Source organism: Gloeophyllum trabeum, assembly GCF_000344685.1.
Source record: "Gloeophyllum trabeum ATCC 11539 unplaced genomic scaffold GLOTRscaffold_00002, whole genome shotgun sequence".
In the NCBI taxonomy this organism is placed as follows: domain Eukaryota; kingdom Fungi; phylum Basidiomycota; class Agaricomycetes; order Gloeophyllales; family Gloeophyllaceae; genus Gloeophyllum; species Gloeophyllum trabeum.
This window is the reverse complement of record NW_006920411.1, coordinates 1,029,228-1,054,987: the sequence shown is the minus strand read 5'-3', so window position 1 is coordinate 1,054,987 and position 25,760 is coordinate 1,029,228. Positions and strand designations below refer to the sequence as shown.

The 25,760-nt window shown below is 52.4% G+C and overlaps 11 protein-coding genes across 11 annotated transcripts; 5 read left to right on the top strand and 6 right to left on the bottom strand.

Moving 5' to 3' along the window:
• Nucleotides 1-62: 62 nt before the first annotated feature.
• GLOTRDRAFT_136066 (exocyst complex component Sec10) lies at nucleotides 63-3,441 on the top strand (the record flags this gene model as incomplete). The annotated part of the gene is made up of 15 exons (XM_007863989.1): nucleotides 63-107; nucleotides 165-240; nucleotides 291-454; nucleotides 510-579; nucleotides 632-840; nucleotides 888-986; nucleotides 1,039-1,160; nucleotides 1,214-1,388; nucleotides 1,448-1,813; nucleotides 1,867-2,159; nucleotides 2,216-2,293; nucleotides 2,341-2,576; nucleotides 2,634-2,838; nucleotides 2,893-2,955; nucleotides 3,015-3,441. The coding sequence occupies 15 exons, from the start codon at nucleotides 63-65 to the stop codon at nucleotides 3,439-3,441; spliced, it is 2,628 nt and encodes an 875-aa protein (XP_007862180.1).
• Nucleotides 3,442-3,547: 106 nt separating this feature from the next.
• On the bottom strand, nucleotides 3,548-4,673 carry GLOTRDRAFT_33458 (enoyl-CoA hydratase; the record flags this gene model as incomplete). The annotated part of the gene is made up of 6 exons (XM_007863512.1): nucleotides 3,548-3,657; nucleotides 3,709-3,855; nucleotides 3,914-4,076; nucleotides 4,127-4,352; nucleotides 4,410-4,450; nucleotides 4,503-4,673. 6 exons carry the CDS (start codon nucleotides 4,671-4,673, stop codon nucleotides 3,548-3,550), a joined length of 858 nt encoding a protein of 285 aa, XP_007861703.1.
• Nucleotides 4,674-5,069: 396 nt separating this feature from the next.
• On the bottom strand, nucleotides 5,070-6,407 carry GLOTRDRAFT_103169 (uncharacterized protein; the record flags this gene model as incomplete). The annotated part of the gene is made up of 3 exons (XM_007864570.1): nucleotides 5,070-5,664; nucleotides 5,721-5,930; nucleotides 5,986-6,407. 3 exons carry the CDS (start codon nucleotides 6,405-6,407, stop codon nucleotides 5,070-5,072), a joined length of 1,227 nt encoding a protein of 408 aa, XP_007862761.1.
• A 312-nt stretch (nucleotides 6,408-6,719) lies between these two features.
• Nucleotides 6,720-8,678, bottom strand: GLOTRDRAFT_136063 (uncharacterized protein; the record flags this gene model as incomplete). Its single annotated transcript, XM_007863988.1, has 7 exons — nucleotides 8,559-8,678; nucleotides 8,242-8,502; nucleotides 7,449-8,192; nucleotides 7,379-7,395; nucleotides 7,143-7,317; nucleotides 6,975-7,052; nucleotides 6,720-6,923 (listed from the first exon to the last, which is right to left on the bottom strand). The coding sequence occupies exons 1-7, from the start codon at nucleotides 8,640-8,642 to the stop codon at nucleotides 6,720-6,722; spliced, it is 1,563 nt and encodes a 520-aa protein (XP_007862179.1). The 5' UTR covers nucleotides 8,643-8,678.
• A 133-nt stretch (nucleotides 8,679-8,811) lies between these two features.
• On the top strand, nucleotides 8,812-9,606 carry GLOTRDRAFT_136062 (uncharacterized protein; the record flags this gene model as incomplete). The annotated part of the gene is made up of 4 exons (XM_007863987.1): nucleotides 8,812-9,091; nucleotides 9,146-9,369; nucleotides 9,430-9,457; nucleotides 9,516-9,606. 2 exons carry the CDS (start codon nucleotides 8,812-8,814, stop codon nucleotides 9,334-9,336), a joined length of 471 nt encoding a protein of 156 aa, XP_007862178.1. The 3' UTR covers nucleotides 9,337-9,369; nucleotides 9,430-9,457; nucleotides 9,516-9,606.
• A 737-nt stretch (nucleotides 9,607-10,343) lies between these two features.
• On the top strand, nucleotides 10,344-11,120 carry GLOTRDRAFT_119371 (RNA-binding domain-containing protein). The gene is made up of 3 exons (XM_007863986.1): nucleotides 10,344-10,420; nucleotides 10,477-10,653; nucleotides 10,709-11,120. The coding sequence occupies exons 1-3, from the start codon at nucleotides 10,400-10,402 to the stop codon at nucleotides 10,880-10,882; spliced, it is 372 nt and encodes a 123-aa protein (XP_007862177.1). The 5' UTR covers nucleotides 10,344-10,399; the 3' UTR covers nucleotides 10,883-11,120.
• A 3,382-nt stretch (nucleotides 11,121-14,502) lies between these two features.
• Nucleotides 14,503-16,220, bottom strand: GLOTRDRAFT_54808 (DEAD-domain-containing protein). The gene is made up of 7 exons (XM_007863658.1): nucleotides 16,165-16,220; nucleotides 16,011-16,107; nucleotides 15,142-15,955; nucleotides 15,006-15,089; nucleotides 14,879-14,948; nucleotides 14,767-14,829; nucleotides 14,503-14,709 (listed from the first exon to the last, which is right to left on the bottom strand). The coding sequence occupies exons 1-7, from the start codon at nucleotides 16,189-16,191 to the stop codon at nucleotides 14,674-14,676; spliced, it is 1,191 nt and encodes a 396-aa protein (XP_007861849.1). The 5' UTR covers nucleotides 16,192-16,220; the 3' UTR covers nucleotides 14,503-14,673.
• Nucleotides 16,221-16,357: 137 nt separating this feature from the next.
• Nucleotides 16,358-18,246, top strand: GLOTRDRAFT_90798 (uncharacterized protein; the record flags this gene model as incomplete). The annotated part of the gene is made up of 7 exons (XM_007863985.1): nucleotides 16,358-16,757; nucleotides 16,818-17,019; nucleotides 17,117-17,256; nucleotides 17,324-17,834; nucleotides 17,893-17,917; nucleotides 17,966-18,056; nucleotides 18,113-18,246. 7 exons carry the CDS (start codon nucleotides 16,358-16,360, stop codon nucleotides 18,244-18,246), a joined length of 1,503 nt encoding a protein of 500 aa, XP_007862176.1.
• Nucleotides 16,387-22,621, bottom strand: GLOTRDRAFT_113896 (DNase I-like protein). Its single transcript, XM_007863984.1, has 28 exons — nucleotides 22,366-22,621; nucleotides 21,821-22,311; nucleotides 21,585-21,764; nucleotides 21,461-21,527; nucleotides 21,102-21,396; nucleotides 20,924-21,040; nucleotides 20,657-20,871; nucleotides 20,518-20,609; nucleotides 20,392-20,468; nucleotides 20,277-20,343; nucleotides 20,177-20,222; nucleotides 20,115-20,124; nucleotides 19,986-20,066; nucleotides 19,852-19,936; nucleotides 19,717-19,797; nucleotides 19,474-19,664; nucleotides 19,306-19,414; nucleotides 19,117-19,255; nucleotides 18,990-19,070; nucleotides 18,782-18,937; nucleotides 18,679-18,723; nucleotides 18,113-18,626; nucleotides 17,966-18,056; nucleotides 17,893-17,917; nucleotides 17,324-17,834; nucleotides 17,072-17,274; nucleotides 16,818-17,019; nucleotides 16,387-16,757 (listed from the first exon to the last, which is right to left on the bottom strand). Exons 1-22 carry the CDS (start codon nucleotides 22,592-22,594, stop codon nucleotides 18,379-18,381), a joined length of 3,102 nt encoding a protein of 1,033 aa, XP_007862175.1. The 5' UTR covers nucleotides 22,595-22,621; the 3' UTR covers nucleotides 16,387-16,757; nucleotides 16,818-17,019; nucleotides 17,072-17,274; nucleotides 17,324-17,834; nucleotides 17,893-17,917; nucleotides 17,966-18,056; nucleotides 18,113-18,378.
• Nucleotides 22,622-22,838: 217 nt separating this feature from the next.
• On the bottom strand, nucleotides 22,839-24,095 carry GLOTRDRAFT_113895 (DUF396-domain-containing protein). Its single transcript, XM_007863983.1, has 5 exons — nucleotides 24,021-24,095; nucleotides 23,919-23,965; nucleotides 23,785-23,864; nucleotides 23,342-23,729; nucleotides 22,839-23,286 (listed from the first exon to the last, which is right to left on the bottom strand). The coding sequence occupies exons 1-5, from the start codon at nucleotides 24,041-24,043 to the stop codon at nucleotides 22,886-22,888; spliced, it is 939 nt and encodes a 312-aa protein (XP_007862174.1). The 5' UTR covers nucleotides 24,044-24,095; the 3' UTR covers nucleotides 22,839-22,885.
• Nucleotides 24,096-24,292: 197 nt separating this feature from the next.
• GLOTRDRAFT_54799 (vacuolar assembly protein DID2) lies at nucleotides 24,293-25,747 on the top strand. Its single transcript, XM_007863657.1, has 5 exons — nucleotides 24,293-24,315; nucleotides 24,368-24,381; nucleotides 24,447-24,530; nucleotides 24,585-24,800; nucleotides 24,867-25,747. Exons 1-5 carry the CDS (start codon nucleotides 24,300-24,302, stop codon nucleotides 25,146-25,148), a joined length of 612 nt encoding a protein of 203 aa, XP_007861848.1. The 5' UTR covers nucleotides 24,293-24,299; the 3' UTR covers nucleotides 25,149-25,747.
• Nucleotides 25,748-25,760: the final 13 nt, after the last annotated feature.

The following is a 25,760-nucleotide window of genomic DNA, read 5'->3' as shown; positions in this document are numbered from 1 at the left end:
TCACCGGGCCCCGTCCGACAACCTCAGCCTGTGCATACGATACGGCTCTGGCGTAACACAACATGGATCCAAACATCGAGGAGCATCTTCAGCTCAAGGCATTTGAGGTATGAGCGGAAAGCACTGTACTTGCTGAAGTACTAATAGCTTTAATTTCTCTCAAGGGCAAGTTCGACGTGAAGGACTTCATTGGATCGGTCTCCGAACGTCTCATTACCCAGTCCAAGTCTGATGCAGGCCGTAGGTCTCCCCCACGTCTGTTGTTTCTTACTGAGCCAGTGGCTCTTTAGCATTTGACCCGAAACCCTTCATCCGGACTTTCGAGGAGGCCGTAGACAGGCTGATCAAAGTGCGAAAGGATGTGCAGGCCCGGACGGAGCAGCTCGAGAGGACGGTCAGGACTGCTGAGCGGGAGTACTCCAAGAAGATGGCGGACCTGAATAAGGGCTTTGAGGTATGTGCCCTTAGCTACGAGTGGGGAAGGCGGAGGAGTGAGTTCCCACCGGTAGGCCGTCGGAAATTCATTCTCAGGTATGGAGGCGCGCATGAACGAGGTCGGACGGACAGCTATCAGGATTGGTGAGACCTCTTCCTCCATATTAATGTCTCCGGCTCACCCGCTACATCAAAGGCGAGCAGCTCGAGTCCGTCCACCTCGAACGGCAACGCGCACAAGCCGCCTACGACCTGATCGACTACTACAACCAATTCTCTCGCGACGACACCTCCAAACTCGACGCTCTAAAGAAGGAAGGCAGGGAGGGGCGCCGACAGGTCGCTGTCATCCTGCGCCGCCTGAGCACAGTCGCGAAGGAGGTCGACCTACCCACTGCTGAGAAGGTGCGGGAAGCCACGTCTGTGTGCCCTTGTATTCATGTATCAACTAGACAAGGGAAGCTATCGACAAGTACTGCGAGAAGTTTGAAAAGGATATGCTGTACCTGTTCGATAGGTGCTACAGGAAGGGGGATCCGAAGATGATGCACGTAAGTCGACTGGATGGAACTGGTTGACTCCAGGGTATTGAATATGGTTCAGCACTGCGCGCAAACTCTGCTGGACTTCAACGGAGGGGCATCCTGCGTGCAAGTCTACGTCAACCAGCACGACTTCTTCATCAACCGAATACGAGAAACCACGACCAGCAACGATACCATCTTGTGCGTTTGCGCTCCTATTCGTAGAGTAACCCCCCACTCACCAAGCGTGGCAGATGGCAAGCGCTTCCCGAACCTGACAGCATCCCGCCCAAGACCGAGTCCGGTCTGCTGGAGCTCTTCGCCGAGATCCGCACGACCGTCGGCCAGGAGGCCCAAATCGTACAAGCAGTATTTCCCAATCCTCCCTACGTCATGCAAGTATTCCTCCAACGCATATTCGCGCAATCCGTGCGTCCACCCCTTAACCTACACCCCGTCCCTCCAACTGACGTCCCCCTCCCTTGCAGATCCAGCAATACGTCGAGCAGCTGCTGAACAAAGCAGCGACGTACTCCGACCTCGCCTATCTGCGCATACTGCAGCTCGTGCACCTGCAGACCTCGCTCCTCGTCGAGGACCTCAAGTCGTACGAGCTGCCCTCCGTCACACCGCGCTCGCCCGTCGACGCAGCTGAGTTCCGCCGCTCGATGCTCGCCGCGCCGAGCGCGTCGGGGGCGGCGGCGGCCACCACCGCGTCGCTGAGCTCGATGCTCGAGGGGGTCATGGAGGAGCTGTTCGTGCCGTATACGGAGGGCCAGCGCTATCTTGAGAAGGAGAGCAGGAGCTTGGGGGAGCTGTACTCGAGCCATCTCGCGAATTTCACGCGGTACCACGTAAGTGATCAAACCTGTTGCATATACGTTTCTGAGCGGACTCCTGACCGCAGGAGAAATCACACAAAGGCCCTTCCTCGATGTTCAACCGCATGATGAACCAGCTGAGCGCGGCGGCGAGCGACACCTCAACCGCTGGCGGTCTGACCTCCTCGTCCGCGCAGGCCGCTGCCTCGGCGTTTATGCGCTTCAGGGGCATCACCGCGGAGAAGAAGCAGGAGCCGCCCACGGAGGAGCCCCTAAGGGAGGAAGACGGGCAGCTCAGCATCGAGGTCGCAGAAAAGATGCTGAAGTGGCATGCGGAGGCGATTGGAAGATGTGTAGAGCTTACGCCGAATAATGATGTGTGAGTGCGACGCATGCTGGTCCTGGTAGGTCAGTGGACTAACGGAGGGGATGTAGCCCGAAGCATACATTCGCGTTGTTGAGAGTGCTAGCGGAGGCGATTGGCAGCGCCTATATCGAGACTGCGCTCGAGACGTACGTCCTTCCGCTGGATCGATAATCCAGCTACTGACGTGGAGTAGTGCCCTTGCACGCCTGGAAGCCGCCGATCCTAAGGCTGAGCCTAACCTGCAGCTCCTGTCCGTTCTGCGATCGGTCGACCTCATCTGCCACCTATGGCAGCAATACGTGAACATCGCGCTGTTCCCTCTTGCAAGCTCTTCCGTGACCGTTAGGCGGGAGATGGTCGTCTTCAATAACCAGACGATCAGCCGCATCGAAGGGACTGCGAACACGTTCATGCAGCGCATTACCGACTGTGAGTTCTCATTCAGACAAGGCTGCTCCGTGATGCATTACTAACTACTGTTGCTAGCCGTCGTGTCCTGGCTATCTGCTCAGCTGGCTAAGCAGAAGAAGAACGACTTCAAGCCTCGCAACGACGACTTGCGTACGTCGAACACAGAGCCCTGTGTTGCGTGCTGCGAGATGCTAGAGAAAGTATGTGAGGCTGCGAAGCAGAATCTCAGCGGTAAGAATCTGGAAGTGTTCTTGACGGAAGTGGGGAATGCCTTCCACTGGTATGTCTGTGGTTTAACGAACTCGGCAATTGAATGCTGATCAATCTCGTGCAGCTTGCTTCTGGAGCATCTGCGGAAATTCCCTGTCAATGCTACCGGTGGTATCGTCCTGGTGAAGTATGTGCTGTTGTTCTCAACAGTTCGCATGATATTCATATCCATGCGTGAATCTTCAGGGACCTGAAGGCATATCAAGATATAATTGATACATTCTCCATCCCTGCACTGCACGAGCGTTTCGAGTTCATCCGTCAACTCGGGAACATATTCCTACTCGGCCCCGATATCCTCAAGTCTTTCATCACGGACAGCTACCTGGGTCGCATCGACACGGCCTTGCTACGCCCATACCTCGCCCAACGAAGCGATTGGGGTCAGTTTGGGAGCGGCTTCAACGACGAGGGTGAGGATACCGTGTCTGGGTTGCCGGAAAGCAAGGGTCTTAAGGGGCGTCTGGGGGTCGGACGCCTCAGTATGATGATGAAAGACCTGGAGGGGCTGCGGTTGGGCGAGGGGATGACGATGAATATGCCCAGTATACCAAGTGGTTTCACGGGAAGCTTTTCCCTTTCAGCCAGAGCGTTTGGCGCTGCGTTACCCTAATACTCCTGCACCGTCACCATTGCTATCTTGCTGTCATTGTGTTGTAATACTCGCTATTGTAGATACCAAACGTAAGTACGCTTTGCCTTGCCTTGACCGTGTATATTTATTCCCCTTTGAAGACCGGCTTCCTCTTTTCTTTGAAAGCTGCGAGTGCCTCATCCCTGTCTCTTGTCTTCAATAATGGTTCGTAAGTTGCTCGTTCAAAGTCCAATCCTGTCTTTGGCCTTAGACCAGACACTATGTTACACTCGACGGGGAACCCACCAGATTCCAACGATAACTCTGGCGCTCGAGAGATGGCTTGCTTAGCCGCGCGCAGCGCCAGTGGTGCGTTGACCGATATCTCCTTGGCTAATTGGAGGGAACGGTCAAAAGCAGTGAAACCCTCTTCTGCAACATAATCCACGAGTCCTTCAATTCGAAGCACAGGTCAGACACGCCGGTGGGAAGGAGGCACACGACGTTATACCGTATTCCAATGCTTGTGGAGCATTCAGAAGCCGTGCAGTATATATCAAGTCTTTCGCTTTGGAAAGGCCCAGCAAGCGAGTTATGCGCTGCGTTCCCCCGGCTCCGGGGATAATGCCGAGTCTGGTTTCTGTGAGGCCAAAGGCTTTCACGCTTGGTCCTGCCTAACACTGACTAAGACGGGCTAATGGACAACGTCTCAGCAGCAACATACGACGCGTAGATCGCAGGCGAGGCTGAGTTCCAAACCGCCTCCGAGTGCAGGCCCGTCAATGGCAGCGATAGTGGGAACCGGTAAGTTCTCCAGCTTGCCCAGGGCATTGCGCAGGTCGTCAAGGAACTTGTGTACTTGCAGCGGGGTCATAGTCCTCCGCTCCGCGAGGTCTGCGCCAGAGCAGAAGGATCCGAGCGTCGTGGAGCGGATGATCAGCACGCGTACGCTACACTACCACGATCAGTTCTCTTGCAGGAATACCTCACGGCAGCTCGAATCTCACCTGTTGTCATACGCGACATGGTCGAGACAGCCGTGCAGTTCCTACCTCACTGTTCAGGACGCATCTCGCTGAGACTTGCCGTCCACCCCTTACCTCAAGTAGCTTCAGGGAGATTGCGTTCTTCGTCTCTGGCCTGTTCAGAGACAGGCATGTCACGCCTGCATGTTCTTGCAGAGGCTCTAGAAACGCTTGCCGCGACGCTGTCGTGAACAGTCTCTGGTAACGCAGGACACCAAGTGTGTGGCTGAGAGGACGGGCGAACATGGTGATTGGCGCCCACGACCCCGCACTTCCCAGTTACCCTCGAGTCCGGGGGCTTTTATATCCAATTTCTACAGGTCATATGCAGTCTAGAGTCCCAAACCGTACAATCAGACAAACAACAACGCAATGCTAGACGCATATGACCTGGTACAAATCACATGAACACAAAATCAAAGTAATAGCTCCCTTGCCCTTTCCTCTCCAACCCAGCGGATCCCCTTCGCGCAGTCACAGACCGGCGTACATGATAGATAGGCCACATTACATGTAGCGTATGGATATGTACACTATGTCTAGAGCCGAGGATAGGATAGCATTGAGCTAGGCACGTCCGTATCGAAAACTATAAACAACAAATGTATCGTACCGAATTGAAGTCAAGATTGCGCCCCCATTTTACTGAGGCGAGTAGTACGAGTCTCCAGAGTATCCTGACGGGTTGGGTGAGACCGGAGGCGCACCACCAGCCCTAGCCGCATGCCTCGAGTCGGCGAAAGGATGGCCGGTCGGCGAAAGCTGCTGCTCATATTGCACTGGAGCGGGCTCGTAAGCAGAGGGAGCAGCGTACTGCTCGTTGTCGTATCCGTGGTATTGGTATTCGCCCTCATGCGCCGTGGCATTCGCATACGCCGTATTAGGCGGGTATTCCATGCCATACTGCTGGTGATCATAGTTCTGCGCGTATGCGGCGTCGTATTCCTGGCCCATTGACGGACCATAATGGACCGTACGATCGGGGTACGCATCGTGACCAGCCGCGGGCGCCATCGCCTCCGTAGCAGCCGGCTCCATAGTCCCGTAACTGCCGTGCACTTGAGCCATATCGGTGGACGGCTCCGGATCGTTGTATTTCTCGAAATACACGTCCTCCTCTTCGTCGTCACGGCGGTGGCGTTTATAGAAGAACATTGCCGCACCCACAACGACGCCCAAGCCTGCTAATCCGACAATTGTGAAGACAGCTGCCGTAGCTCCTTTGTTTTCGAGGAAACTGGTCATATTGTCAGGAACGCATGCCCGAGGCAGTGATGCAGCAGCTAGACTGACCTTTTGGGAGTAGACGATGCCGAAGCTGATGCTGAGACGGTGGTAGCGGGCGCAAGGGATGTAGCCGACGGCCTTATCAGAGTCGTACCTCCATTAGCGGGGGTGGTGGTGGTCGCAATCACAGTGATAGCCTTGGCCGTAGTCCTGGACACAGACGTGGTCGAAAGGGTAGACGAGCTGGATGGCCTAGACGATGAGGACGGCGGAGATCTGTACGTACGGTTAATTCAGGCGGCTTGAAGATGCGCTAGGCAGTGAAACGTACGACGAAGTAGTGACAACGCTCGACGACGAGCTAGGAGGCGCAGAGCTGGAAAATGAAGACGAAGAAGAAAAGGTCGATGACGAGCTCTCGACACTCGAAGAAGTGGAAGTAGTTGAGGGTATAGTTGAGCTTGTAGTGGGGGACGTGGACGGGGTATCCGACGTAGTAGATGCAACCGAAATGGAGGATTCAGCAGAAGAGCTGCTGGAAGGGGTGGTCGCAGGGGAAGACGACGACGAGGAGCTGCTAGGACCAGGCGTATCAGACGGGTTCGCTGGACCGCTGGGACCGTCTTGTCTCTTCAGCACGATGCCGTTAATATCGGCGGGGTGTGCCAGAGCGACAGTAAAGGAGAGTGAGCAAAGGAGTGCAAGGGAAAAGATTGTGAGGATGCGCGCAGCGCATGACGGCGAGCGACGCATCGTTGAAGAGAACAGAGGCTACGGCGGGCTCGCCGGTGTGTATGAAGTACAGAGAGAGGTCGTCGTCGTCGCAGTTCGTGAGCAGGCCGACGTTGTCCAGAACCCGCCTAAACGACCAGCTTAGTCAGCATGCAATATCGGTGCTTCTGTCTCAAGCCGGCCATCACTTGCCAATCATCCTCGGCAAAGCGGCTCGGCACGTATAGTGCCTAAATCCAGTGCAGCAGACGGAATGTGGCAGTCATCAGCTATACGTATCTACGCCAGCACACTGTAGTACGCATTCGAGGCCAGAACGACGAGGACAGCCTTCTACGGAGAACCCGGGCCTCGTCTCATCTGCATCCTCTCCGTAAGTTCCTCTGCAAATGCGCAGGAACTGTCGATATGCTGATCTGCATCCAGATGAAAAATCAGCTGTTTAAGCTGCTGGGTGTTGAGCATCTCCGCCAGGTCGGCTACGCCCGGCCCTTCCGGACATCTGTCTCTTAGCTTGACTGTCAGTTGGTGCTTCGCCTGCACAGGCAATCAGCAAGTTTTATCATGACGGACTACTTGTGGCCTCACCTTAGGTACCAGAGTCTTCCACACATCTCTCAGTTGTGTTCGCTTCCAGCGGAGGGCTCCGATGTAAAACCAATTTTCCTGAATTACCCAACCGGTCAGAGTATAATCGCTCCTTGCAAAAATACATTGACTTGCCATTTTTGGAGGGTATACGAAAGTATGCAATACAGTAGCAGCCTCATCTTCGCCAAGGATGTACCGCTCTGTTTCCCGGTTTGTATCGTCGGTCCCCCAATCGATCAGGTACGAGGAGCTGGGCGTCTCCAGTATGAAAGGCTCGTATAAGAAGGCCCTCTTCCCGTCCACCATGACTCTCATTCTGTGCTCCTTCACCAGAGGTAACCTTTCCGCGTTTGAGGAAAGTCGATTCGTATTGGTAGCACTATAAGAGTCATTGGGCTCACCTCGTCAACTCCGTTATCTTCGAGATCCTCACTCAGAATGCTTTTACTTCAGTTGTGTAGTTAGACTCACTGTATCGAAACCCAAATGCAAATATATCCTCAAGTCTTCCACGCTTAGAGCACCGAATGGCCTCTTACAAGCGGCCGGCGGCTTCGTCCACTGCACGAACCGCCTTTTTATTTTCCTCGCACTACCAGTTGTCTCCGGCTGAGACATCACTGCCGCGGAAAACCCTGATACGGACTCGGACGGACTAGTCGTGGAATCCTTGGTGTCAGCCTCATAGTGCGTCCTAGAACTGCTTCCTGGGCGGGTGCTGGCTGCTGATGTGCTACGTCCACTGGATGGTCCACGCACCGGAATTACTGGGGCATCGACTTTCGGTGTGACCTCCTGGGATAGCTCGTGCGGGCTCGGGTGTACGCAGACAGGAGTTATCGCTCGTGGGGGCGTTGCTGTCACGCTGGTCGCACGGCCTTTACCTTTCTCCTTTTTGTCCGCTGTATCTTCGCTGCCTGATTTCGGGGGATCTGCTATGACCCGCGACCCCTCCTGCCGCATCGGGAGCTTTGTTCCCGAGGTTGGCCTCTTTTTACCCATGCGCACTCCAGAAAGTCCCAGCATATCTTCCGATGGCATGTCCGGGATTTGTTCGAACCTGGGAGATATTGAACCGCTATCTCGAGCTGCAGTCGCATACCGTCCATGGCCTTCTGGAGTCGATCCCGCCGGTGGGAACGATAAGTCCGGTTCCTCAGTATCGCGACCATATATCTTATTCGGCGATATCTGCGTAATATCTTTCAGAGCAACCTAGCGACATGTTAACTCGTGGCATCATCAAACTGTTGGTAAACATTACCTCCGTTTCTTCAAGTAAATCTCGCAAAGTTTGTCGAGTGCGCCGTAGTTTCGCAACAGCAGCATTCGTTAATGGATCGACTCTTCTGTTCAGTGCCTCGTTTTCCCTTCGAAGACTCTCTATTGTCTCAGAGTCATTGATCCTCTGCGCTCTGAGCTCCGATAGTTCAGAACGGAGCGCCCGGGATTCCTCCTGAAACGTCTGCGTTCCGTGAGCGAGCCATTCTTGGACGTGGGTGAGCCGCCTGGCAGCGCTGGAAAGCTAGTAGCACGGGATAGCATTAGGTTACAATTGAATCTGCAGACAACGATAACGACCTCCTCTCGAGCCCATGCGAAGTCACGGTCCAGGTCCGGAACAGCCGAGGGCTCAGATCCCAGTGGCGAAAGCGCGCTCGCCATCGTCCCAGAGGCCGTGCTTGACGAGTCTGGGATGAGGCGCCGTAGTCTATGAGTCGTAGGCAAGGAAGCAAGCCATAGCGATCTCAAAGGGCTCTGGCTTCGCAGGCTGTCAGTCCAGCGCAGACCGCCTTGGAATGTTACCCATGCGTGCCACGTGGGGGCCCAGCCAATGGGAGCGATCCCTTTCCTTCTCAGCCACGCCGACACTTCAGAAAAGCTTCCGTTTGCACACTATCCATCTACTTCACCCTCGCCCTCTCGGCTGATTCCTGGGTTCATGGTCTGGCTTCAGATTACGCTAATTGTCCTCCTCGGTCTGTGTGGAGCGACCCAGGCTCAGTTTCAGTTCTTCGAGCAGATGTTTGGCCATGGTCATCAGCAGCAGCAGCAGCAACAACGGCACCAGCAGGCGTCTTCGACTTCGCAATGGACCGCAAATGCTGATATCGGTACGCTACCGTTATGATAGCTCTTTCGTCGGCCTGTTCACCTTGCGGTTGTAGTTCCATGCTCCGACTACCTCTGCCCCGATACGCTCGTTTGCGTCTCGAACCCGATTGACTGCCCTTGCCCGGACGTGCAGGACGTGAAATGCTTGATTCCAGACGCGCAGGATAAGGGTGGTGCTACCGTACTATGTGTTAGGGGCAGAGAAGGGTGCCAGGAAGCTGAGAGACTAATGCGCAGACGGTGATGATACCCATCATATCCTGTACATGTTCCTTCGGTTAGTGAGCATGCATTCTCTGGCGCATGCACGCTGCTCAAACACTAAGGGAAGTAACAGGAAGTAACTCATAACGACGCGTTGAAAGGTACCCCTTCTCGGCTGTGACAGACTTGAAAACAACAGCCGCTGACTTCAAACTCAAGCTCAGCGGCATTATGACCGGTAGACCACACATGAAGAATCCTTTTGGGCTCGACCCGGTATGTTGCAAACCTGGATAAGGATAAGGCATACACTTGCCTCACCGCTAGTATCTTGACGTCGTCGCCCTCCCTTAAACCGAGGTCGTTTCATAAATGGACTATGCATGAATAGGTGAGAAAGGGAATGTTATAAAGGACAAGCACTGGACTGTGTTAATGTTTCTTGCTCCGACGTCCGATGTCTGCAATTTTGGCAATGATATACGCAGTGATGGCCAATTGTACGGGTTTTCTGAGACTTTCTGTAAGAACTTGATAGAGCCTGTAGACAAGCTTTGTTTTGCTCCTTCGAGTATATACAGTGCCTTGCATAAGAAACTGAACATTGCATTTCCGCGCGCGTTGTTTGTCCGCGCCAAATATGCCCTTTTTGGGTAACTTCGGAAGACCTCTCGCGGGACCCCTTGGCTAGGCAGGGAATCGCAGACGCCTCAAGGGGGCTCGAAAGGCTTCAGAAAATGCATGATATGTCCTTTGTATAATTACAGTAAGGACAGAATGCATATATCTTGCCCCCAGCTGTGTGTCCAATCACTCTCCCTTTCGACGACTCCTTTGCCGCGCATTTGCCGATACCCGAAAAGGGTATATTTGGCGCGAACAAACAATGCGCGCGGAAATGCAATGTTCAGTTTCTTATGCAAGGCACTGTAGATTGCCGCGTGTTAGATTCGTAATCAGATTATAAACAAGGCGGCATTTTGACAACCCGACAGCGTACCAAGTGAGCAGTACGCGTGGCGTGTAAACCTACTCTAGGGTTTGCTCACCAAAGCCGCTTCGTATTCGTGCTTTCCACCACCGTCCACCCACAAACTCTGCAGATGGCCTTGGCTAGACCAACGGTGCATTTACATTATATACTATCCAATGACTGCGCTCATCCTCTGTGTTGCTCTAGACGAAATTACCTCCAGGTGCAAATCGCATCCTCTTTGTCAAGAATTTGGACTACAACATCACCGGGGAAGACCTATACGAGTTGTTTGGCCGTTACGGGAGCATAAGACAGATTCGAATAGGGAATGAGCAAAAGACGAAGGGGACTGCCTTCATAGTATTCGATGATGTGATGGATGTACGTGCGGCTCTTCCACATGTTCCCCGGCTGGCAGACTCATTGTGCACGGCAGGCTAAGAATGCCCTTGACCACTTGAACGGCTTCCATTTGCAGGGCCGATATATCGTCGTCCTGTACCACATGCCCGCTAAACAGGACGCAGCGGCGGCTAAAGCCGACCTTGCCCGCCGAGAGGAAGAGTTAGCTCAGTTGAAGAAGAAGCATGACATCAAGGATGAAAGCTGATCGTGTAGTCCGTATTTTCTCCGTCGTCTCGGATAGCTCCTTTATCACATGCAATCCTCTTATCTGCCATGCTTAACAGCTTAATCCTGTATCACCACCTGTTTGTATTCTATTGATTCCGGCCTGCTCTTTCGCGCGAGTCGCAGATCGCTGGGTGTTAGAGGCACGAGTCCTTGGTGAGCAGCTGCTGAGTACCGTAACGTCTGAAGAATGGCCTGAGATGCAGTCGTCCCTAGCCGATCGTTCAGTAAACTATGCTCCGTCCATGGTCCGGATCCGCGGTGTCCTTTCGCCTCACGGATCCTTCTATCCCGTCGTCAAACGCGCTTGAAAGCCTGAGTTTCACCTAAGTTTCTCCCGCACGTTACGCCCCGAGCGGATGTCGAATTCACTCACGCTTGAAACCTAATCTCTGGAACACGATATTAGATAATTCGACGCGGCCTCATCGGATATCCCAAGCTGTACGATTATCTCTATGGTATTACAAGGTATAGATCCCTTTCCCTGATTGTAAATTCTATGCGTGTACTGTTTCTTTCCGTAGGTCATTATTTATCTGTGAGCCTTGCAAGCAGGGCAAAAATCGTCGATGTTCGGAGCTGTCGTGGTAAGTTAGAGATGCATGCTCCTCTCCGGGGTGAAACGTCATACGGACCATATTGTTGTGGGAATTGATGGCTAACAATCGCCAATTCAGTCGGCCTCTCGACGGACATAGAAGCAGCTACGTACTATTGCCAACAAGTTTGAGTACAGGAAGGCGGCACACAGTTGGGCGGGTGGTTCGGGCTGAACTTGCACCTTACTGAGTCGCACTTAATCTTTAACGGTCGTCAGCAGGCAACTTTCGACAACCGATATATAGTCACCTCCTCTTCCGGGAGATTGATGGCATGACCGCATCTGGTGACGAAGTGTCAATACGGCGAAGGCTACTGTGCGCTCTGGTTTACCTGAGGTAGACATTCCTGACTCTGCAACGATCAGAGGAATAAGCCGACAATCCTGACAAAAGGTAGTGAACACTTGCCTGCGGAAAAAGCACATCGTTGTGAGGGTACAAGGTCGCTTGCTAAAGCGTTATTGAGGATGGAGATTGAGGTGAGGAACTCGAGTGATTACCCGCTCAGATTTTATACCGCGGGGGACAATCGGGAGAGCAAGTAGCAGAACCGACATCCGCCTCTAAAATTACACAAGTATGTGACCCGAGCTGCGTGGAATGGGAACTGCGACGAGGAAGTGAATACGGCGTCCCTTTCCGCACGAAAATTAAAGGCCCTAAGCAGCCATCCGTTGGTAGGATAGAGATGAGACGTCGACACATAAAGCATCCGACAACCCAGCAGTTGGCGGGTCATCGAAAGATAGGCTACCAGTAGGCCAGTCGTCCAGGGGAGACAATCTGCGGAAGTCCGAAAGAAGGCTGGCTTTCTGAAGACGACCCGGAGGCTATCGGATGAGAGCACAGATGAGAATGATGACGACTAACAAAAGCTGCAGAGTCATTGCTACCTTATGATGATGCTTGGATAGTCTATCGGGATCTTCAGGTGGCCTAAATCGGGTCATACATCAGCACTTCGCATCGGATGTCGGGTTGGGCTGCCTCGAACTACGATTCTGATGCAAGACATTCTCCGTCCAGGTTCGTGCTGCCTTGCTGCAACCTATGGATGACTTATCTCTGCACTCATCGGAGCATTATACATGGATTTCGATAGACATCCTCGCATAAAGACGATCTCCTACCTTCTGCGTCCATGGCCGCGGCTTATCGCATTGCGAAGAAGCAGACGAGAAGCCACTTCCATATATGGCTAGGTTGTTCGTCAACAGGGTGCGAGCAGTGGAATTCTCTGTTCCCTCCTCGGAGGAGCTGGGGGACTGACAAGCATGTATGCCAATGATGTTGCAGGACTTGAAGCTCTGGGGATTCACCCTCCCAAAGGGCGCTATCTGATTTTGACTCCTTATCTCTGAACGATGGTAAGTACTGCCGTGAGCTTTTCGATGAGCGGATAGTAATCGCCAGCTTTTTTGCGGAGTTACACCAGTACTCGTCCACAAAGCAGGACGACTTGGAACCGACCTTAAGAACTGTGGTGACCGCGCGCATTCCCTGTAGGATCCCCTCCGGGCAATCATGATGGCATGCCGATAACGCGTTCCTTACGTGTGGCGGATAGGAAGGGTAAATCGGATTACGGGTGTTTTCGCATACTTAGCTTCCTGGCAGACATAATTCGTAAGCGAAATATGATGTTATGACCAGAGCCGTACTCCTGGTGTTGATATGTCATCTGGTACCTTTGATACTTAGAGTCGGTCCGGAGGGAGATTTCATCTTGCATCCGACCAGGCGCCTGTGAGTGACTTCACATCCCATGACGAAAGCTGGCGACTTAGAATGCTGATGCTACTGCGCAATATTCATCTCTCTAGGAGTAGTCAAATATTGTCTGCACTCCATTCTGAAGATGCCGAACGTTCTGAAGGACTGACATTATTGCGACACCTTTCCAGACGGGGGGATATAGGTCGGTAAGCGGTGCAACGAAGGACGTTTCCGGGCCATTGATTATCTCACCATTCACTGTCTGCCGAAATTACACTTCCGTGAGAAGCATTTTCCATGACTGTGTAAGGTTTGCGCCGCCGTATTCACCGCACAAACTGAGTGGTTCTGCCCTCCTCTAGCAATGCGTTCTATCTCTGAGGACCTGGCGACAGGAGCGTCCACAGCACTATCATGAGCGGTCAGCGCGGTTAGGGATTTCTGAGAAGTCCTCGTTATGCTCTGACGCTCGTGAGACTGTCGTATCTAGGAAACATCATTCTGACGCTGCGGCACGCTCTTCCCACCTCCTCAGGGTGTTCACTGTGCCATCTGGGGCCGAACGTTCGCCTCCGCCGCGTTGCATCAAGGATATCGCAATTCTCCGCAAGCGCGACTATGTTCATCGTCCAAAGTTGTTATCTCTTCCATGAATCGAAGTCTGGTCCTTCCATCCGCTTCCGTCCACGCACCGTGCTGCTCCACTATTGTGCGGTGAAGGCCGAGCGCGTCCCACTCCGCCAATCCTCGGCCAACTCCTCCGTCTGGAGATAACGCACGTTGACGGCGATATCAGATTAATTCCGTCGAACGGCTCGACTGCGATCTTCAGCGACCGTCTGGAACGAGTGCTAAGCTGCTGCTGCTAGCTCTAATATCTAGCAAACTCGTGTCTGATATTATCTAATATAGTGAGCGTCCTCGAAGATGCAGGCGGCCATATCCCCGCAGAGTGATAAGCCTGCTAGATTTACAAGACACGCCTGATGTTTCGCATTCCCAGTCACTGGGCACCCATGCGACAGCTGCAGTGGCACTGGATCCGCTAGGAGCAATCTAGCTGCAGGCCTGCGCAGTGGAGGTTCCTCGGCGTTAGGATTGGATCGGTAGGTAGTAACGCTGGCCAACTCTGCATAGGTGTAGGTCTTGTTTAATTCTGTTACAAAAACCGATCGAGACGCCGCAGTGCTCGTTCGTCCGTAGGAATGCAACCTGCAATTGCATCGAACGCACGTCTACTAGCTCGTAGGGACGCTTGTTTCAGCTCGCAGACGGTCTGACAGAACTCTGAGATGTTCCGAGCGTGCAAAAACTGTCTTCAAAACAATAATACAGGGCGGCAACATACTATAATTACATCAGGTATCACCACAGCAAAATGACAACAGCTCGCTGATAGCGCAACGATCGAATATTCTGTCCGACCGACAATTGACCGAGTTCAACGGAATCAGATTAATTCTGCGGCGTTGACGGGCATCTCGTCCTACAGAAGAAGATCAGCTGCCAGCCCGACGGAACCCGACGAATATGTTTCACTCACAATTTGTGTGCTGTAGAATTGCTCGATGTCCCGCAGAATCTTCACATCATCGACCGTAACGAACTAGAATATCATTAGCCTATGGTCAGGAGTAATAATGTTGCATGCGCACGTTGATGGCAACACCCTTCCTTCCGAAACGACCAGAACGGCCAATGCGGTGGATGTAATTTTCGCGATTTCTAGTTGGGGATGATCGTCACTAACTGCAGGCAACTGCCACCTGAACGAGGACGTACGAAGGAAGATCATAATTAATAACCAACGATACTTGCTGCACATCGATACCGCGAGCCCAAACGTCCGTTGTTATCAAAACACGTCTGCAAAGAAGTCAGTCATAAGCAAGGAACAGCTTGCGACGTGGTTACTCACGATGATCCCGCGCGGAACTCTGACATGATCGCGTCTCGTTCCTTCTGGGGCATCTCTCCGTGCATAGATGACACTGTGAAGTTGGCCGCTCGCATCTTTTCAGTTAGCCAGTCGACTTTCCGCCGTGTGTTGCAGAAAATGACAGCTTGAGTGATCGTTAACGTGTCGTATAAGTCGCACAGCGTGTCGAACTTCCAGTCCTCCTTCTCCACAGCCACGAAGAACTGCTTGATACCCTCTAGCGTAAGTTCGTCACGCTTCACGAGAATACGGATGGGGTCCGTCATGAATTTTGTGGTCATCTCCAGCACGTCGTACGGGAGGGTAGCGCTGAGGAGGACAACTTGAGTAGCGGGGGGTAAGTATCGATAAACGTCGTATATTTGGTCCTTGAACCCTTTGTTCAATAGTTCGTCCGCTTCGTCAAGGACGAGCATCTTGATGTTCCGCGTCCGCAAGCTCCGCCTCCTTATCATGTCGAATACACGTCCGGGTGTTCCGGACACCACATGCTGACCATACTCCAGTTTCCGAATATCCTCTCCGATGGACGTACCGCCGATGCAGGCGTGACACTGAACGTTCATGTAGTCGCCCAGAGCGAGGACAACGGACTGAATTTGAGTGGCTAATTCACGCGTAGGTGACAGCACGAGTGCTTGCGTCTCCCGGACCGTCACGTCGATGGACTGCAAGATTGAGATAGAGAAGGTCGCGGTTTTTCCAGTTCCCGACTGCGCTTGAGCAATGACGTCCCGCCCTTGGATTATCGGTAAGATAGCGCGTTGCTGAATGGCCGAGGGTTTCTCGAAGTCTTGAGGGAGCGCCTGAGTCAGTGGAAGAGACGTGCAAATGATGTAGCGACGCACTGTACGCATAGATGCCTCGGAGAAGATCCTCCTTCAGACCAAGGTCGTCGAAAGTAGAGACGACCGGGACGGCCTCAGAGGACTCGAACACAAGTTTCTAAAACAGCAGTACTCAGGTTAGCCGTTCCACCGAAAGACAATTCCCTCCACGTACTTCGTCTCCAGCGTTAAGACCAGACATTTTGACGGTTGTATGCAAACGCGAACCTCCGGATCCGAAGGGAAGAGCAAGCAATCCCAGAAGGCGAAAATGCTGACTAAGCTGCTGAGTTCGAAACAGCGAGAGATCCCAACTGGGCGCTTCATTTGTGCGCGTGCATTCTCGTTCGTCCTCGACATCGACCAACATGGACTCGGTTATCGAAGTACAAAGGCAGACCCACGAGGAGATAGAACGCTACGAAAGAGCTTTGTACCAGTTGCTGTCCAAGCCAAACCCAAACCACCAACAACGGCTGCAGACGGAACACAAAGCATCTCAAATCCTAGACCGTATTGGCTCTCGCGTAACTGCTCTGGATGGTCTCTATCAGGACCAAGATACTAGGAATGCCGAGATAGAATCATTGTCTGCTTCCTCAAAGCACGACGACCTATCTGAGTTCTATTCGCGGTTGGTGAAAATCCAGGAGCACTATGCCAAGTACCCTGACTCCGTAGCAGGGGGATTTGAGTTGGAACTCGCGGCGTTTCTGGAGGAAGGACAGGAGGTCGAGGGAGAGGACGAAGACGAGGAGCAGGAAGACCGTGAGTAGTCAGTACGCCCCCTGCAACTCCGACTTCATTCATGCCCCTTTGCTGCTCCAGCAATCGCCCTGTTGTTCTCGGGTGAGGAAGCTTATGGGAAATACCTTGACCTGTACGCCAATCATAATACTTACAACAACATCAAGAATGTTGGCAAACGACTTGGCTATCTTCAGTACCTCGACATTCTCATTGCCGCCCAGAATGGTCCTATTCATTCAGACTTGCCCAAAGAAGTTCGACTATCAAGAGATTATGAGCTGTGCGTGCTGTGACTCTGTAGATCGAATTCCATCTTATGGGCTTGTCCTAAGATACATCAAGTCTCTGCATGCTTATCTACTTTCTTTCACGAAAAGGACGCAACCTCTTGTGGACGTCGATACAGCGCAAAAGGAAGCTGCAGAGGACTTCAATAAGAAATGGGAGGCGGGAGAGCTGTCGGATTGGGAAGAAGCTCGTTCCAAAACCCAGCCAGATGCCAATGGCTCGGAAGGTGGTGTGTGGTGTGCCGCATGTAGGTTCCACGACGTTGGCATTGGGACCTGTTAATGAATGTCCTGCAGGTCAGAAACATTACGCGAAGCAGACTGTCTATGACGCTCATCTGACCTCAAAGCGACACATCAAGGCTACGGCCAAGCAAGCAACCGCTGAAGCGCCTCCACAAAATCCCAATGGTACGCGCTCCGGGTCTATGCCGCCTCCCTCTTTGGTTCCCCAGAAGTCAAATGCTGCAAAGCATCGATCTGCCGCGCTTTACACCTATCTCTCGACTGCACTGTTGCGCTCGCTAATTCCCACACTCAACGACACGAAGTCCAATGTCGAGCGCAGATTCTCTCTCACCGCTCGAGAACGTGAGCAAGAACTCGTCGAGCAATCTAAGAAACCGGCTCCGCCACCCGCTGCCAAAGGCGAAGGGGAGGAGGAGGAAGAGGAAGAGCGGATATACAACCCCTTGAAACTACCCTTAGGATGGGATGGCAAACCTATTCCCTATTGGCTGTACAAACTTCACGGTTTGGGGGTTGAATATCGGTGTGAGATCTGCTCGGATCATGTGTACATGGGAAGGTACGCTCAAACCACCCTACGATAAGGCACTGTGTTTGACCTCTTTCTACACTTGTAGGAAGAATTTTGAGCGACACTTCCAGGTACGTCCCAGAAGACAGGGTTGTCGGAGTACTAACCTTGCTCCATAGGAATCAAGGCACGCTTTCGGAATGCGAGCTCTTGGACTCCCGAATACAAAGCACTTCCATGAGATTACTAGGATTGAAGATGCCCTGGCCTGTACGTTATGATCATCGCCAGCCCCGTCTGGGATAGAAGCTAACTCCTGTGTCTAGTGGCTGAACGATTAAAGCGAGAAGGCCGTCATGAAATATTCGAGCAAGAGACGATGGAAGAACTCGAGGATGATGAAGGCAATGTGTACAACCGCAAGACATACGAAGATCTGAAGAAGCAAGGCCTTATCTAGTATCGGTCGATTTGTCTGCACGCAGTCACTCTTATGAAGTTTTACGGATGCCTCTCGCAAGTTAGATGCACTCGATATCTTGGGCCACCCTCCGTACAGTACTGTCATTGTAGAATAACCCAGGGAAGGGTCTTACGCTGCATCGCCGTTCTGCCGAGATGGTCTGTTGCTCCGTGGTGGAGGCGGAGGTGGTGGTTTTCGTCCAGCGACAGTGGGTGCCATAGGTGTCGGCAATTGCAGTGCATGTGCATATAATTCCTCATCTGATGAGGACGGTGAGCTTGAGAGGGGAGAGTCGCTCGGAGAATCAAACGGGTTCCTGGATTGTGGCCCTGTTGAGACGCTGCTCTCCGATACATTGAAAACTCCATTCGGGTGATCTGCGGTGGCACTGTGGTTAGCATCTGTTAACGACAGTGGAAAGCAACTCACCGGGGCTATCCCACCATGCTGCGTCATCGGAACTTGGCGGTGGAACTGTTCGGACACGGATCAAGTTGGTAGATCGTCCATGCACGAAGAGAATTCTGCTTACGGTCCGTGTCATCCTGATGGAAAGTTAATGAAGCAAGTTTCTCATCCAATTTCTCACCCGGAGCGGTGGAGGTGACACTGTCCAGAAGCATGCGAGAAAGTGCGGCCCGTTTAATGCTGTCAATTATCCGTATCTCGGCCCGGAATACAGCGAAAACTGGCAGCTTGAGTGTAAGACAGTCCACGAACAAATCCTGCACGTCACTTACCAGGTCGATGATCCGAACTCCGTAATTCCGCTCTTGAGTAAACCGTAAGGTCTAACTGCTTACCCTTATACAGGATACGATCTGCCACAGTTAACCTAAGGTAAGATGTGGTAACGTACGAACTCACCCGTCCATGCAGGTATTCTCATCTTCTCGCTGGTATCATAATTGTCTGTTCCCACATCGTACTTGTATGTTGGTCGGAACAGGATGGGACCTTCCTCAAATCCCACAAATGCGGCCTTGGCGTCCATCACTTGTTTCAGCTGAGCAGGACGGTGAGGTTGTTCCCGAAGATGACAAATGAACATCATACCTGATCTGCTGCAAGCAACGCATCAAGATTGTCGGAAAGGGCAAGAGCTCTGACGGTCTCATTCTCTAGATCGATGCGATAGTTGGTGTCTGCCAACCATATGACATTGCTTAGGGGGGCGAAATGAGTAATGAGTATACGAGTGTATGGGGTATGCTGATAACATACTCGTGGCTCTTGATAGTCTTTCCTCTGAGGAACTGTAGCCCATTGACGATCGTCCAGTAATCAGCATTTCGTTCTTGGATATTGCTATGCCCAGCAGCCAGGTGTGCCGTGAGGAAGCAAAAGCTGGTATCATGATAATCTAGACGTATCCCGACGGCTCCTTTATTACCAGACATGCCTCGCAAGCCAGTCTACAACATGAGGTTTGGGATCAATCCGACTGACTCGCGCTGCCTCACTTACCTTACGGGTTGTGGCTTCGACATTGCGGATGACTGAAGTCAACTGGGCTTTGACAAGAACAATAAGGGCCGTCCCAACCAACTGGTGAAACCGTGAGCTGCCACCGCTGAAACTTCTTTCCATATATGAGCTCACCTGCTCGCTTCGCAGGATGACATACTCTTCCTTCTTGTTTGGATGCCGCGCGAGCGTTTCCAAGAGTTTGGCCTCCCATATTCTCCTACACGATGACAATGAGCGGAGTTATCGAAGTTGAGAGACATGCCGACCTCTTCTCAGGGTCAGTCTGCAAGATTTGTTGGGCAGTCAGGGGAACAACTTCCTGGAACCCTATCACGAAGATATCTGGTCTGCTCCTCGATTAATACCTATATCCCTACAAGAACTAGCTGACGCACTCCGGGACATCTACGCGCGGTTGGGGATCACCGTGAGTGACAAAAGATCAATAAAAACCTACTTATTTGAGGAAATAGCCAGGGCAAGAGCGACTCCGAGGACGGGGGCTGTAAGTTCAGACTCAGCTGCATTGTGGATAGAAAGAGGGCCCGCCTACTTACCCGGCCATTGAGGTTCCAGGTCCCAGCGAATATGGTACACTGTTTTGTCGTGGAGTACTCCGACAACCTGTAAAGCTCAGATTGGTACAATAGCGTGGTACTCGAGACAACATACCTTTGCTCCAACGCCGCACGAACGGAGTCGTGAATAGGGTCGAACACCGTCACTTGTCTTTGGTCACTAAGATTCCCCTATTCTTACGTGAACTCTAGGCGGGACGCTTCCTGTAGTACGGCGTACCAAGAACATGTCAATCGCCACTTGCTTGTTCTTGTCCTGGAAATTATTGATGTAAGCTCTGGAAACACTCTTCGTGGCATCAGATAGCACGCCTGAAGATGCGGTCAGAGAACAGCTTATGTCAAGCTCTTTTACGAACCAGCTAGGGTTCTCTTTCCACTGCGAGTAAAGCTCGTGTTCAACGCCCCCGTACCCGCGTATATGCGAGACAAGGCATCTCCATTCTCAGCCCACAGTTCTCGATGATATGACCATAGAGAGCCCGCGCGGAGCCACTCCCTCCGGACCAAAGTCAAGAACTGCTCCAGAGTCGCCCTCGACAATATGTCTTGCACGAAGTTCGTGCGATCCAAGCTACACGTACGGTAAGCATCTCATCGTCCCAGCCATGTATCCTGCAACATACCAGTCTAGGCAATTTGTTCGGAAGACACCTTTCTGTTCGGTGATGATCTCGTCTGTAGCTGAGTCGCACATGGTGAATCCAAACCTTTCCATGTTATCATTTATGCCCTCGAGGCGTCTGCCAGCACACCGAAGTTGTTAATATCTTGAACAGTCTCAGGACGGACGGACCGTCCTACCTCAGATCACGGATGACACTATCATGTCCCCCTATCCGGACGGCGTTGTGGAAATCAAAGTGTGTCATATCTACGTCGGCACCGAAGACATTGTGGGCAATTTGCATGTGCCGTGCATATGCAGCGGTCAAACTTGCTTCGCTCTCCTTCGTACTCAGCAGGTTGATGGCGTGAACAGCACCATATTCTTCTGTCAGCTGAGCAAAATGACGTTCAAATGCCGGCTGCGACGCTTGCGGACGGGTAATTTGAATGCGTTGTCCAAATGTCTGCAAACCTTGCTGCTCCCAGAATACTGCGTAAGGTGTGTTCCGAAAGGTGAGATGTCGGATATATTGCTCGAGGAATATAACACATACGTGGGATGCTACCGCGCACTTGTACGTAACTAAAGCAATGCTGATCCGTGCTGAATAGCGTTTCCGTCTACAGAGCCTGCTGGTCAGACCTTTGGGCATGAACAGAAGCGGTCAGTCCGCGAACCTCGACAAAATTAGCACAATTTCCGTCGTCATCGACGCCACGCGTATTGAACCTTGTGCCTGCACGTTTCCACCCTAAGCGCGATATTAAAGTGAGAGTGGCTACGGTAGGCGACCCGTTGGTCGGCGGAGCGGGCAGGGCTAAGGTAAAGAGCCCCACAAATCCTTGGATGGTGAGAATCTATGGATAGTAAATGGGATAATTCCTGCCGATAGAGTCACGGAGACCGGGCTTACGATAAACTGGCACCTATCAAGATCATTTCGCTCGTCTTGGTCCAATCTATCCCGGAAATCCAGCAAACTACGGACGATGTACTCGTTCCAAACGAATCGCTCGTCGAACGTGTTGATGTCCTTCATGCTAACGCGGTCTCGGGACAGCCGCTGGGATAGGCGGGACGAAATATCCCAGTAAGGTTCCAACGCATAGTAAAACGAACCAGAGGAGAGAATTTTGGTCAGCGGGGCACAGGGATGTTCAAACGCAGCAGCCGCAGAGCTCTGGGCGCTGGACGCCTCATTTCTCTGCATCATCAGCATGTCCACAGAGTCGGTATAGCTGGGACTGGGTAAAGCATCGGCCGCAGCAGAGAGATCATCCCAGGTGGAGGAAGTGAGACTGTAGAAGGAGACATCGTGTATCCGAGCGACAGACTCCGGAGAGGATGCTGATGGTCTCGTATTGCCTACTTCAGTAGCTGACGTTACCACCGCTAGGAACATCTCTGCTAGGGTGTGAGGAACTCATGCTTTTCGGTCGTAATAACAGGCAAGCGCACCATTTGAGACGGATATTAGTCCCAGGCATCCTTTGATAGCCCGACTGGACAGTCGAACGGCATTCGAGAAGTCAACATCATCTTTCTGGAGGAATTCAACGATAGCTTTCGAGGTACTGCCTTCTGCCGCGCGAAAGACGAGAGCTCGCCTCGGTCGACCAGATCTCTCGTCTTCTGAGCTAGTAACGAGGTACAGAGTCCGAGGACCTTCTGAAAGGTAGAGATGCATCTTGACCGCCCTGCACCGTTCTCGGGAGATGTGGCCTCCCTGAAGCGAGCTGTACCGTCGTCAGTGAGCGCTGACGGGGTACGAGGTCTTGCGGCGCAGTTCTCAGTATGCACAGCAGCCCAGTCAGAAAGCAAAGACGTATGTTGGGGTAAGTATACACGAGTTACCCTATCCACAACCTTTCCAAGTTGGGCCGTCAAGGTGTCCGATCCGAGCGATCGTCCTTACGCACGTGGTTTATGTACGTAGATATTTACCATGGCCAAAGTCAGACTAATTCTATGAACTACGCTATCTGTCTTTTACAGCAGTATCATGTGTGGTACTCGCAGTTCTCCTCAAACCCAAACCATCTGCTCCCGGAGGCGCTGTGCTCCTTCGAGGTGGAGGGCTCAAGGTGAAAGAAGGTGGCGGCCTCACGCCGTCAGCGCCCACACCTACCCACACTTCTGCAGAATGTCTCGGCGATAACATGGGTGATGGAATGTTGCTGTACGTATGTCCAAGTCCCGGTGATGGAGGCACGCCTGGGGAGGACGGTGCAATGATACCCTCTGTCTCCCTTCTGCGCGTTCGGGGGCGGATACGAGGCATGGAGTCAATAGGTAGGATCCTGAGCAGCGATTTGAAGAGAGAAGATCGAGGTTGCACAAGGATAGGTTTTGAGGGGCTTGTGGGTGTGCTGGGCTCTCCTGAAAACATGCCGTTCAACGGGGCCGAACATGGGGATGGTGAACTACTACTCACCGGTAACAGTAGGCAAGGCATTGTCATTTGCGCTCAGACTGAGAAACAAAAAGAGCGGGGCAAGCCACACACAGATCCCAAAGAATGTTGCGATGTCAGCGAACCCAGGAACCCTCACAGGAGGTGCTGAGCCTGGATATCCACGGTAAGCGCGGTGGGACCTTTGGCGGGCTTCTTGGGTGATGCGAGAGAAGTAGAAGAACCACAGGAAGTGGTCAATCACCACTAGCGCGCACGATGCCAGGAACGACGGAGACATCAGGGAGATGAACGGCCAGGACGCCGAGAAGTTTTGGAGGTAGACAAAGTGGCAGAATATGGAGAAAAGCGTTTGCGGCAGAGGTAGGGAGTCGAAGAAGTAGAGGAGTACGTGCAGGGCAATAACAACCTGAAGACAGAAGTCAATCATCTTTCTCATGCCCACCAAACAGCATCCTACCGACATAAATACCCCTCTGACCTATGACTTTGGAAGATCTCGAGTGTTCTTCAATAACCTCGGAAATCCATAGCAGTCCGCTGGCTATTCACAGTTTAAGCCTTCACTTTAGCGCAATCAGACGATCAACGAACATACCAAGTGAGAGGACCATGAAAACGAAGGCACCTAGAGCAGCTCCATAGCTGAGGGAAGAGATGGGATGTTAGCTATGACCGGTATGATAGAGAGTATACATACCTAAGTAAATGCAATAACGGCATCCAGTGATGCAGGGAAGCCTCTAGTTTGGGCAACTGCAGAATGAGTACTGTAATAGGCTTGATCCTGCGCCTCTTAAAAAAGACTTAGTAGACGAGCAACTGCTGTAACACGTCGAGGCGGGGTAAAGGCGCGGTGCCTCCACGTGATCGATCCTGTAATCGACCGTGGCTGTGGCTGTGGAATGTCGGTACGCCACCGTGATCCCACCTCAGCCTTAATACCAGTTCACTATTGCTTTGTATCGTATCCAGTATCATGAGTAACCTTGAAAGTAAGAGCCACTGCGTTGGTTATGACGCCAACTCACAACTCCTATTACACAGAGACGTTGTTCCAGCTCAAGGTGGGCGGTCTGTGCAATGGTGCACGGGAAGAGGGGGAAGCTAATCCCCGATAATTGTCCTCCAGTTTACCGCAAAGTCGTTGAACCGGCAGGCAAAGAACGCGCAGAAAGACGAGAACAAGGAGAAAGCGCGGCTGAAGAAGGTACGTGACACCCTTGGTGCTGCGGCTCCCAATAGCTCATCCGCGCTATCCCAGGCGCTTCAGCAAGGCAACACCGACGGTGCGCGGATATACGCGTCGAACGCCATCCGCAAGAAGAGCGAGGCGCTCAATCTGCTTAGGCTCGCGAGCCGCATAGATGCCGTCGCCAGCAGAGTGGAGACTGCTGTTACCATGCGCCAGGTGACAGGGAACATGACGTCCGTAGTCCGAGGCATGGACAAGGCGATGGAATCCATGAACCTCGAACGAGTGCGTCTGCTCCTCCGTTGCACACATCCAATCTGCTGATATTCACCTTTCCGCTCGGCTGTGTAGATCTCCCTGATCATGGACAAGTTCGAGACACAGTTCGCCGACCTCGACGTGCAGACGGCGTACATGGAGGATACGATGGGATCCACCACCGCCGTCTCGACACCTCAAGATCAGGTCGACCAGCTGATTCAACAGACTGCCGAAGAAGCGCAGATCGAGCTCCAGCATGACATGGCATCGAAGGACCTCCAGGGTGTCGCGGATCTCAGTAGTTCCAAGGACAAGGTCATGGAGGAAGATGCTCGACTGGCAGAGAGGCTGAGGGCGCTGCGGCCTGCATAATGTCTGAGCATGTAGGATCGTTTGGATTCCTTGTACATCATATTGTACTTCTAGTTCTCTTTCAGGATCAGAGATAGCAAGCAGCGCGTATTATATCATTCCAGCCTCCAGTACCATACTTCTACTCCCTACAAATAGTGCAATCTATCAGGACATTTATGAAACAACAGCCCGTCAGGCAATGGGTGGTACAGTAGCAGCGAAACAGACATGTACACAGCAAACAGCAATATAGAAACACGAAGTTGGCGCAGCACCAGAGATGAAATGCAAATGCAGCAATGAATCCTCAATATGTCGTGACGATGTGTAAAGGGAGCATGAAACTGAGAACATGAAGATGCGGATGCAAGTACACATGCAGATTGCAACACAAAAGCACATACAAAACAGCGCACGGAAGCAGATACAAATAAACAGAGCAATAAGACAGATTTAATCCATAAACAGCGGGAAACGGACAGTGAGATCATCACCTCATAACGTGATTTTTTGTCATAGACGCAAGACAGACGGGCCCACGACACGGGCGGAGTCAGATAGAGCTTTGCACACGGGGGGCCAAACGCGTTCAACAGGAGCAGAGCATGGCATGTCGGTGACCAAGGATCA